The sequence below is a fragment of the Cavia porcellus genome, unplaced genomic scaffold (genome assembly GCF_034190915.1).
Source record: "Cavia porcellus strain 051 isolate PalLab524CR breed Dunkin Hartley unplaced genomic scaffold, mCavPor4.1 scaffold_13, whole genome shotgun sequence".
Classification (NCBI taxonomy): Eukaryota; Metazoa; Chordata; class Mammalia; order Rodentia; family Caviidae; genus Cavia; species Cavia porcellus.
In genome coordinates, this window is record NW_026947496.1 from 71,422,942 (window position 1) to 71,435,808 (window position 12,867).

The following is a 12,867-nucleotide window of genomic DNA, read 5'->3' on the forward strand; positions in this document are numbered from 1 at the left end:
ATGTTAGAATAAATATGTTGCTTGCATATTATTGTAGTAGGAGATGACCAGTGGGCAAATTTCAAAAAAGATGAGAGACATACTGAGTTCTTGTTCTGTACTTTAGGTTCATCATCACCTGACAAAAATGAAGGTATTTTTTTTTCAATGTTTTGGGTCAGTTGTTGTGCATGTTTTGAAATTTTTTGAGTGAGTGTTGTCTTGTCTTTGTGTTATTAGGGCTCCATCACTGATATCTACCACTTAGAAAGAAAAACTTCATCTGTTATACAGATTTTGCATGGAGATATTTTAAATAGCAGATATATCCTTAGCATTAAGATTTTCACATTTGACTAGGAAACTTGCAAATGTGGACAATTAATGTATTTTGCTTTTAAAAGCAAAATAATTGCCATCAGAATCTGTTTACATCTAACTAATGCTTTTCAAAGACAGATAGTATTTTTTTACCCCCCAAATCTATTCTTAGAATATTTATTTTTGGTTAACATTTTTGGAAGATACATACTGATTTATAGTGATTTAAAAAGTAAGCTGAGATGACCAATGCTCTGTATCCCTTGATACATTTAAAAGATTTATGCTTTTGCTAATTTGTTGGAAACTGAGTTCTTTGTCAAGAAAAGAAAGGAAAAAAAGCACCATTTGGGGATGTTAGGTAAAATGAATGTTCTATTTCTGTATATTCCAGAATAACAACATACACATTTATAACATTAAAAAGCAATTTGATCCCATTCCTTCTTTACCAAAAGATTTTTCAATAGCATTTATCTATAATATCAAGAATTTTTCTAAGGAAGTAATTTTGAAGGTTATTCTATATACTTGACTATTTTGGAATTGAAATTTACTTAACTGTCTTCCACTGATAATTTAAATTTTTTATTGGGATGTAGATGTTTTATTTGTGTTTTTAAGCCTGATTCCTGGAGTTTGGAGTCAGGAAAAAGCAGAGCTTGGAGAGAGTAGAGTGATAGCTATACAACTCCTGCCTAAGAGAGTCTCCTCTTTCCAGAGTTTGAATAGCTAAGCAAAATAACAAAGAAATGCCCGTCAAAAATCTTAAATATACAGAGAAATACTCAGTAAACTGATTTTCAAATTGAGGGTTATTTACAGAGTAACAAAGTCCTATAAACAAGGAATTTTCTCAGCCAAATGAAATTTCACATTCTTCCTTGATTCTATTTATATTTCTGGGATGGTTTACATATGATGCGTTAGTCTTTACAGTGCAGAATATTAGTTTCTTCTCTGTGTGTGCCTTCTCCATATGTGCACTCCAGACCAGTACCAAGAGATCACCTGTGAACTAATTAGGAACATCACCATATACTCCATAGATCTGTTGAATCCAGTAGGTAACAAGGTCACCAAGTGATTTGTGTCATAGTGACATTAAAGAGGTACTGATGTAGATCATGGACGTTGGGGCTAGGGATGTAACTCAGTTGTAGCTCACTTGCTTAGCATGTATACTGCCCTGGGTCCAGTTCAATTCTAGCACCACCAGGAATAAATCAATCAATCACATCCATATTGCCCAGGTTGGAGTCCTGGCTTCTTTAAATTAAAGTTACTTTATTTCTGTATGCTTACTTGTAAAATGAAGAACATAGTAGCATCTGCCTTGTAAGATTATTAAGAAGATTAAATGATATAATATATTTAATACAGTTAAAACAGTATCTGACTAAAAGTAAATACTCTATGTTAACGAATAATATTGTCCTCATTATTAATCAGATATCTACTGAACATTATACTGGTTTTATTTTTCCTACTGCCTTCAGTAAACAGAAGTAAGTAATGGTGAAGTTAGGGAATTTAAAGCACAAAATAAAAATAAAGAGAATAGCCAGAAACTGTCTGTGTCCAGGATTTAGGAATAAAACTTAATTGTGTGACACTAGTTGCCTTCTAAAGTAATACTAAGGCCAACCTCTTGGCAAAGGTTCATTATTTTGTTCTGTTTTGCTTTTATTTTTGTTTTTACTGTGCGTGGAACGCAGGGCTTGGCCCATGCTCAAGAAATGCTCTATATCTGAACTGTGCTCCCATCCCTTTGGCAAAGCACTCATTGGTTTTTCATGTTACTTGAGGGACCTCCTTTTGGGAACATTGTAACTTCAGAGTGCTTCACTGGAATATATAATAATTATTGTTTGTACTTGGTTCTCACCTTGAAAGCCATCCCACAATACTCCAAATCCTCTCCTAAAGTGTGAGAACGTAATGATTGATTTTTGAGCCTGGGTAGGACTTTTAAGATCAGAAAAGTGTCTCACTATAAAATCACTTAGTTTGAAGTTGTATTGGAGAGTTTTGTTTGTCTGCTTGCTAATTTGAGTGACTATATGTTGCATTCCAAATTCCTTTGTTAGAAGAAAGATATGTAATTTGTATGCAAGTTTCTTTACAACGTGTTTGCACAGAAATATTACAGTAAACTCCATCTTCACTTCATCATAAAGTAATTCATTAGGGTTTGCATGGTCTTTCTATGTGTTTTTGTATCATCACTTAGAAAAAAAAATATGTTGGATCAAAGCAGGTGTGTGCAATGGCTAACCAAATAAAGGAAAGCATACCCAGTGGAGAGACATCTAGGTTTATATTAATGAAAGAATTGTGTTCCTTTTTGTAAGTAGTTACTGATCGTGTACAGATGCTATAGCCTGTCAGAAACTTTGTTTCCCTTCCTGTCACTTGACTTTTTTTCCTGTGAGTCTTAAGTTGAAATATGTAGCTTTTTTCATCTAGTTGTTCTTCAGTTATAGGATGTTACAGTCGTTCCTTAATCTACTTTTGAATTAAATGTTTAAATAGTAAGAATCTAAACATTTAACTATTTAAAAGTTTTGGATTACTGATAATAGAAAAGCTGAAAATTTTACATTTACTTTTGCAGCTTCATTTTCATCTGCTTTGTACATGAGTGTTTGCTTTCTGTTTATTAGCTGTGAAAATTACTAAATGTACTGCTTTTGTTACAGACATCTGTGCTTTGGAATTTTTTAAGGTTTGCTTTTTTTTTTTTTTTTTTTTTTTTTTTTTTTTGCATTAGGGATTTTTTTTCCCTGTTAAAAGTGACTAAAACTTTACTTTCACCTGCCATCCATTTTTAAACTGCTCTTTCCCTTTTCATGGATTATAATCCTTACCCTAATTCTGCCTTTACACTTGTTCAGGATCACAATCTGCTAATACCATTGGTGGTAAGAATCTATAGCCTTTATGTGTGCATCTATTGTTTGATCACATATTATCATTACCAAAAATGGGTTCTATTCAGCAGAAACTTAATAGTAGTCCATCTTTCTATAATCATATTGAGACAAAAATTGCCAATTATGATTTTTCTTTGTATTACCAAAACCCTGCATTTAAAAAATTATCCAAGTTAAATCTACAGATGCAAGCATACATAATAATAAAAGGACCTTTGGTAATGCTTTGAAATAGACATCACAAGAGAAAAGAGGTGTCCAGTTTTCAAGTTCTGCTATTCTTTGTGTGCATCATAAATTTTTTCATCAACTCTGATTTTCCTAAAGTAAGTAATTAGCCTTGATTGCTCTTTACTAGGGCAAACAGCTTTGCTATTTTCTTCTAAGTTTAAATAATTCCAGTGAGTCATAGGCACTGGAATTATCAGTCTTGGTGAGGATCACAGGGTATTGGAAAAGAGAGGATAGTGATCGAAGTGACATTTACACTGCTAGTATTATTTCCTGGAAGATAGTATGAATGAATTTAAATCTATAGAGTGAGCATGCTTAAATTTCATACTCAGTAAATCAAGAGCAAACTGAGTAGCTACTCTGCTTCTAAACTGCACATTTCCTTCCTACCTGCTGAATAGACCCACATTTCAAGGAATCCTCCAGTTGTCTCCTACCAACACCTTCACATCCCCAAATATATATTGGTTTAACAGAGTACCATAACTTTATGTGCTCAGTTCATTATTTATACTTTTTATATTGTTGCAAGTTTTCCCATAAAATAATCCATTGGCCTTTCTTGCATTGTGAGTTTGTGGCATGTTGGGTATTTGGATGTTTCAGTGTGTACGTTTAGCTTAGATACTGCATGGAGAAAACAGATACCTTATAACTATCCTTAAGAATATAACTGAAGAAACCAGATTTGAAGATTCTTCGCCTGAAATGTGTAGCTTTCAAATGAACAATCATTTTAAAGAAGAGCTTCTACTCAAATAGTAAAAGTGTTAGTTTCACTGGAAATGCTGCTTTGTTTTACAATATTGCTGTTTCAAGTGGGTGATAAGTTTCATTTCGTGTCCTGGTAAAGGTTAAGAATGAAGCAGAAATCTAAATTGTACTTGGTAGGAAGATGCCAAGAAAACTTAAGTGTCACAGTTCAGCAGCCCGTGGACTACATCCAGCCTGCTTCATTAATGCGTTGCTTGTTTGACCTGTACATGATAAAAATCAGGAAATGTCAAAGCTTTTGTTTTTAAAAAATTCCAAGACTGAGCAGTATTACCTTGGGGCAAAGCTGACCAGAACTGAAATTCACTTCCCCTTAGCAAAGGGCAGATAGTTTCCTTTAGATCATGGTCCTGTTACCACTCCCTGAGCTATACTCACTACACCTTTTGTGGGGGAGTGGGGCAGGTTTGTTTGTTTTTCTTTTTAATATCCCATGTTTGGCATTTGAGTCTTTAATCCAATGTGGAAATAAATCATGATTGGGTAAAATTATACAGCCTGAACAGTGATTCTTCTGCTAGATAGAAGGTACCCAATAAAAGTAAAAGGTGGTTTCATGAAAATATATGAAGTTCAATTTTTTTGTAATGTGGCCATTCAGAATCTTAGAGTTAAATTATCCATTGGCGTTATCTAGTCCATTTTACTGTTCAGAACAGAGTGCTCTGACTAACAAGGAAACTTAACCCCTTAAAAGTTACCTCCTGCATTTCTAGTTTAAAACTGTGTTATTGGTGTTTTAAAAAAAAAACAAACCCACTTTCCTGATTTCTGTGATTTTTGTTGAGTATTTCCTATCTGCCTAATCAGCTCTCTGACTTCTTTCACCATCACTTAGTACTATTCCACAATCAGGATTTAGCCTTAAAATGTGGCCACCCACGAGCACTTTGCTATTTGAAGACAAATAGGGAAAACAAGTTCCTTTTTCAGTTAACATTGTTTTCTTAAAATACTCATTTAGAATTATTTCAGCAGTCAAACTATTTTAAGACAAAGCAAATTATCATTATTATATACTTAATAAAAATAACAGCAGTAATAGAATGAAAGAGTTCTCTCCACATCTTTATAATATTTTTCAAAGAGGTTTGTTGTTTTGTTTGTTTGGCTTAGTATTTGGGATCCAAGGACCTCATATATGTTAGGCAAGTGCTCTACCACTGAACGGTATCATTAGCCCTCATTTTTCAATATATGAAATGTATTGTCAAGTATGTTATTGCTTTGGAAACATTTTACTTATTTGTGTTTTAAAAATCAGAATATTAGTGTCATTATTGAACATAGTATCATATATTTCCCAAACTGAAAATACACTTTAGATAATTTACCATTCATTACTATAATATGATACACCCACACCGCCCAGCCTGTTACAATTGTATAGAAATTTTCCTCAGTCCATTTTCTTAAACCTAGAGCAGCTATATTTAATCATTTTTCTCAAATGTATTTCTTGACTTTTTATCCTTTGAATAAATTCTTTTGGGGTTCCTGCCTTAATATTTGTATGTGTTTAATGTTTAGCTGGCAGCCGGTCTGGGTCTCCAGGAAGAGTTCTGACCACAACAGCCCTTTCTACAGTGAGCTCCGGGGTGCAGAGAGTCCTGGTCAACTCAGCCTCAATACAGAAAAGGAGTAAGATACCACGGAGCCAAGGCTGTAGCAGAGAAGCTAGTCCCTCTAGGCTTTCAGTAGGTAAGATTTTATATGTGAGAATTGTAACCTTTTCAGGCTTTGGGAATACTGATGACTTTAGAATATAATTAGGCACTTATAAGTTAAACAATGGCTGGGGATTTAACTCAGCAGCTCAAGTGCTTGCCTGGTAAGTGTGAAGTCGTGAGTTCAATCCCCAGTAACCCCCCCACCCCACCCCCCACCCCCCGCGCCAAAAAAGATACAGGAAAAAAAAATTTAAAGAATTTAAGTATAGGTTATTGAGTAAAATCTCCATCATGTAACTTACAGCTTTTAAAAATAATAGCTAATATTTTAAAGCACAAGGTAATGTAGAACTTATAAAATATTGTACACATTTATATGTATATGTGTACCTCAATGTGTATGTAAACTGCTTATGTTTCACTTTTGTACTGTGGATCAGCTTTATTTAAATATTAATAAACTTCCATGTGTTCTTTGTATTGTTTAGAATACCTTCCGTTTCAGGTAACAAAGTTAGAATTGAAGCGACCTTAAAGAGCAAAAAGGGATTTATTCTTTAGCTGAAAAATTTAGAAGTTGTGCAGCCTTTGGGTTGTTTGATGAGCATTGTTTTCATAGATTCAAAGTTTGTCTGCTGTCTGGCTCTTTATGTATCTTCCCTTCTTCCCTCTTTTCTGTTTTACCAATTATAATATTCACTTTGTCTGCTATTACTTGATCTGTTAGTACCAGAGCAGAAATCTGTTTACTCTAAATTGGGTTTTTTTGGTACCGTAGATTGAACTCACAAGCATGCGCTTGCCAGTTAGGCATTTATGCCACTGAGCTAAATCCCCAGCCCCTCCAATTTGTTTTTAATCATTTGTTTTTCATTGTTTTAAAAGTCTTTTGTAGATTACCTATATAAAGAATATTCTCCTGCTTCTATTTTTGTTTCATCAATTTCAATCAGTATCCCAACTCTCCTGCTTTTTTCTTCACTCTCTTCCTAGGGTTATCAGCTTTGTTTTTATATTACTAAAATTTACACATACATTCTCCTCCAAATTCTCAATCAGGTCTTATGTACTTGTTCCATACATTGTTAAGTTGAAAAGCTGTAACATGTGTTGGGTTGTGAGTAAATAAATGTTGTTTGCTGCCAACACATGGAATATGCTGCGACATCATTTCTCCTCAAAGATAGCCTGAGGTTTCAATGTTAGAGATCACTTGAAGAGAATTAGATACATGCAAATGAGTTCTCTTTTTCTTATAACCCTGGTAGTTACATGAAATTATGCTACATTTTAGTTTGCTTTATATTTGAAAAGCAACTCTCCTCTATCATATAACCTTTTTTCAGCATTTGTATTTCTTTTTAAATAATGTATAAGAGAACAGTGCCTTCTCATCTCATCTTGTGTTGCTTTCCTGTCCGTGGTACCAAGTGTGGTTTGGAGTTCCGCATTTTCTGAGAATTTGCTGGTTTCTAACACTCCATGTTAATTGCTCCCTTCTTCTCAGCTGTCAGTTTTAGGGTTCCCTTTTACTACTGTCCTGGATTGGATATACTCTTCCCTGATGCCCTCTTTTTCATTTACTCTTTTGCTTTGTTTCATATACATTTCCAAGAAAACTTCCTTAGGAATTGTATGTAGGAGTTGGTTTCTGGAAGCCTTACTTGTATAAGAATGTCTTTATTCATTAGATGTCATGGACTTCTTTTAGGCCTACACACTTCAAATTAATGTGCTTAGCATAATTTTACTTCTAATACACTAAAAGCCCCTGGAATTTTCAGGCTGATTTGTTTCTTTTTGCCTTCCAGACATTATTGTTAAAATTCTTACTCCACTTTTTATCAATTCTCACTCCTGGGTTTTCTGTTAATTGCTTATTTATTTATATATTTATAGTTTAAAAATTTGTGATCATGAGAAAAAGCATAAAAAGTGAAAGCATTGGCTCATTTATTATGAATTGAAAACAAGAATGAATATTGTACACCAGATTGATATTTGACATGTATAGATTTTTTCTATATTAAAAATAATATTTTTGAGCCAGGTGAAGTGGCATACACCTGTACTCCTAACATTGGGAGGCTGAGGCAGGAGAGTCACCATGCATTTGAGGCCAGCCTGGAGTACATAATGAGTCTCTGCCTCAGAAATAATTAATTTTTACTTAAGATGCAAAAAAAAAATGATAGAAATGCATAATTCGTTCAACAGAGGGGGAAATTGAGTTTTACAGGATATGTTGTATAATATTTAAAATTTCCTTTTTTCTTCTTATTTTAGTAAAATACTGTTTTACTTTCTTAGTCTTATACAAACTAGCAGACGGACCATATTTTAAAAACTTAACTCTCTTCCTATGTGTTTCATCAAGAGTAGTTCTTTTCAAACTTTAAAAAATTTTTAATTACCAATCCGCCCTTAAGCAAAATAAAGCCAAAATTTAAAACTAATCTAAACTATGTTTTCTGTTTTCTTCCCTGCTGTGCTGGTGTTGATTTATGCCAGCTCGAAGCAGTCGCATTCCTCGACCAAGTGTGAGCCAAGGGTGCAGCCGGGAAGCCAGTCGGGAGAGCAGCAGGGACACGAGTCCTGTGCGCTCCTTCCAGCCCCTCGGTAAGTGACGGACAGGCAGCGATGAGATGCAGTCCTCTCTCCTTGAGTTTGCATCATTCAGTAACCTCAGGATGGCTAAAATTTAGCCTTCTTCTCCATCTGTATCTTTGCTCTTGTTTTCTGTCAATTTGGGGGCTGCATCAAAAGGAAATTATGTTTAGAAAATGACTTTGACCTTTCTTAAATGTGCAAATTGTATAAATGAATTGCTTTCATATTCAAATAAGTGTCTTAAAAATCTAAACTTCAGAATAGTGATTTTCTTAACAAATTTACAGAATTTGATTGGATGTTGTTTTGCACACTTAAAATCCCAGCACTTGGGAGGCTGAAGCAAAATGATTGCTGAAAGTTTGAGGCCAGCCTCGGCTACAAAGTGAATTCAAGGCCAGTCTGAGCTGCATAGCAATACGCTATCTCAAAAAGACAATCAGTTAATCAAACAAATTCAGAGAATTTAACTTTTCTTTAAATATTCACTCTCATGTGAAATGTGACCTTAATTTTGTTTAAAAAAAAACAGCTTTGTCCTATTCAGCGGAAAAAATGACTTTGCAACCTAGATCATTTAATGTAGGTTACTACAAAGAGTGTACCAGACAATATATGAACTACTTATTAATGGAAAGAGTTAACATAATTACAGTATTTTATAGTTTAACGGTCATTTCCCATCTATTAGCTTATTATATTGTGTGTTGCTGCTGTTAAATCTGTGTTCCTGATTACAGAGCTTGTATTGTAACCATAATTGTAATACTAAATTTATATCAACTATAAAAATAGTAAATGATTTTTTAAACCATTAGTATTTTTAGGACAACTGGAAAGGCATAATTTTTTACATTGAGAATTTCTAGAATGTCTTCACAATCCTTTAACATTTTAACTAAAAACTTGGCTATTCAGGAGTTTGGGATGATTAAGTAGAATACAGTGCTATTGAAATTCTTATTTCCTCTAACATGTTAGTATACAATGTCAATTAGCTAACTGCTAATTCTCTGGGCCATTGGACATAGATATATTGCAGCTCTATGCTGTACAGACCTTTTAGCTAAAGATATACTAGCTAAAAGGGTTTCAGAGGGTCTCTCACTTTCTCTTTCCCTTTGGGAAGATGCCACGATAAGAAGAATTCTTCTGTATCACTAGGACCTAGTGTGACAGATGCTTTGCCAGAGATATTTTAGCCTGTAGATTTTCTGCATATATGTATATGCATATGCACACATACATGTATGGTACATCCTCATGTATATATATTTAAAGAACTGAAAATTGACATTTATATACAATATAAATGCCATATTGATGAGTTGAAGGAGCACATATTATGGTTCAAGAATCTATATTTGATTAAGTTTATTAGTACATTTTAGGTATACACAATGATCATACTCATCGTAGGGAATTTGTACACATATATCTTATATTTTGCTTTCTCCTTTTTTTCCCAGTCCCTTCTCTTCTTCTCCTTCAAGAACATCTCTTTTAGGCCCAGATAACCTGGTTTCATATCCCAGCTCTTAAACCTTTTTATGCCTTGTTTTCCTTATCTATAAAAGAGATACTATAAATACTTTCCTTATCTGTAAACAAAGATAGTATGTATATCATAGAAGTGTTTGAAAGACTCTACAAATGAGAAAATACATGAAAAGACCCTCAAGGTGGAGTTTGACACACAAAGAACATCCAGTGACTGTTGTCTTTATTGTCCCTATGCCACTACACTTCTGCTACAGTGCCCTTCTCTCCTCTCCGCACCTGCCCCCATGCTGTTGTCACTTACACTGCAGTGGGAATGATCTCAGGTTTTCTAATGGTGTAATACCCATGTTTATATAATACTATATGAACACCATAGGGAATTACTGGAAAACATCAAGAAGAAAACAAAATACGTTTCTGTACCTTTTAAATCTATACCCCAGTCAGAGATTAGAAGAAATTTATAATCAACTACTAACAGTTTTAAAGTAAGTGTTGTTAGTAGGGTACTCTTTAAAGAAAGCCATTGATTTTTCTAGATTCATTTCAAAGGTTCTATTTTATAATTAAAGTAATGAAATTTTTATATTAAAGGAAGCAGTTTTACTGATTCTCGTAAAGCTATTTGGCCTAAAGATAACTCAGCCTTTTAGTTATATATTGTTAAAATAATAATTTTTTTGACCCCTCAGTCAATTTATAGAATTAACTTTTATAGTTCTTTTATTTGCATATAGATACTGAATAACAAAGGCAGTAGTAGATTAGCCCTGGTTCACAGGGATGGAGAGCTGCTTTCCCCGAGACTGAGTGGTCCTTGCTCCTCCTACTGTTCGGCTACATTTGCCTCCAATCTACAGTTCTTCAAATAAGCATATATGCTTATTTGGTGGAATTTTATGTTGTCTATGACTTTGAATATTGATAGTAGATGAATCCTGTAGCTTGTTATCCACTGGTATCACAGGCCATTAGTGAGGACCCTAAGAATTTCAGAAAGAAATCAGAACTGAGAAAAGTGGAACTTCTCTGAAACTTGGTGCCTCAGTTTCCATTTATTTCTGGAACTGACATTTGGGGGGAAAAGCTCACTCTATTATAAACACATGCTAGGTGTCTCAACCACAGATGAATATCGATCTCTTCAAAGATTTCCACCCAGTAGGCATTTTCAGATTTACTCAAATCATTTTTTGCCACTTTCAAAATTATGTCTGTTAGAACTAACCGTATTCTGTAGCGTATATTTTTAAATAATACTAATCACTTTTCAGGATTTATTATTATTTTTGTACAGCATTCTCTCGTCTTTCATTCAGCCCTTTATTATTTTCCTATTCATTCAGGTTTCCCTGTAATAAAGTAGTGATTTGTGTAAAAAAGTGGTTCAACTGCTCTAATTAATACATTTGAACAAGACTAACTTTTAAAATAAAATATTTTATTCAGATTTTTTTTCTTCCAGTTTATTTCTCTATGTAATCGAAAAGTTGACTTTATAGTGTTAGGAAAATCAAAATTTTAAGTTTTAAAGCACAACATATATATCTAGATTCTAAAGCAGTATATAAGGAGACACCACAAATTTTTAGGATTTTTTGTTTTGTCTTAGAATTACTGAATTTTTTTTTTTTTAAATCTTTTTCCTTTTTGTCGGTACCAGGGATCGAACTCATGACTGCCTGCTTGCAAGGCAGGCGCTTATGCTGCTAAGCTAAATCCCCAGCCCCCAAGAATTATTGAATTTTTTTATAAAGGCACTTTGGTATTTAAATAATGTATTGAATGCAGAACTTATATTCAGTGAACCATTATGAAAAATGTTTTTTTTAGCCTGATGAGGTATATTATATATAATGTGAAAGTGTGGTATGTGTACTGTTTAAGAATAAAGAACTTGAAACACTACAGATGCTGAAGCGAATCACTTATTAATAGTGTGGCTTTGATCACATAAATTAACCTTTGTGTTCTAATTTTCTGATGAGTCTTAATCTATTCAGGCAAGCCAGAGTCTGAGTACTTACAAGCTGCAAAAATATATACTCACAAATTTGGAGACCAGGGAGTCTAGGACACTAATAGATTCAGTGTTTGGTGGCAAATCTGTTTCATGGGTCACAGATTGTAGTTGTATCCTTGTGTAACAGGAGCTGCAAGGACTGTTCTGAAGTCTCCTTTATAATTACACAAAAAGGCCTCACCTACCTCCTGATACTGTACCATTGCCTTGGGGATTAGGCTTTCAATATATCAATGGGGAGTAGATACAAACATTTAGGCCTTTATAATTGAATTATAATAACTGCCTCATTGGTTGAGATTAAAGAAGATAAGATAATTATTATCTACCAGTTACCATAGTGGTTTTTTTTTTTTTACCCAGTGTTTTTCCTTTGGTTTTTTTGTTTGTTTGTTGGTTGGTTGGTTAGTTGGTTTGTTTTCATGCTTGTATTTTCAGCATTTCCTTCCATTTGAATGCTTGCTTTTTTGCTTTTATCTTCTATATTTATTTACTTACTTTACTTACTTACTTACTTACTTACTTACTTACTTATTTGTCGTCTCCTCTATCTGTCCACCGAGGGTCTAAGTTGTATCTGTGTGTCAGGAATGATCTTGCAGTGCTAATGTTCAGTTGCCACAGTTGGCAGTATTAATAGTTTTAATACCAGTATTACCTAACTCTCCTTGCCTGACAGTAGTGCTGCCACTATTCCTTGTTTCTGTGGTAATAGATGAGGTTTGTATGGTCCTGTTATTCCAGCCTCCAGACACCATTCCCGATCTACTGGAGCCCTCTATGCCCCCGATGTGTATGGGGCCTCAGGTGAAGGATG

General features: G+C 34.0%; 1 protein-coding gene across 50 annotated transcripts in view; it reads left to right on the top strand.

Annotated features, from left to right (window-relative positions):
- Positions 1–12,867, top strand: part of Clasp2 (cytoplasmic linker associated protein 2) — a 223,748-nt gene that overhangs the window by 133,074 nt on the left and 77,807 nt on the right. For 18 of the 50 annotated variants that reach the window (XM_063260397.1, XM_063260405.1, XM_063260409.1 and 15 more), the window contains 2 exons: positions 5,775–5,945; positions 8,426–8,533. In XM_063260397.1, coding sequence (XP_063116467.1) covers positions 5,775–5,945; positions 8,426–8,533 — 279 coding nt within the window. Of the gene's footprint in view, positions 1–106; positions 134–3,197; positions 3,225–5,774; positions 5,946–8,425; positions 8,534–12,794; positions 12,858–12,867 lie in introns of all 50 variants that reach the window. The other 32 variants (XM_063260384.1, XM_063260388.1, XM_063260389.1 and 29 more) reach the window with 5 other exon arrangements.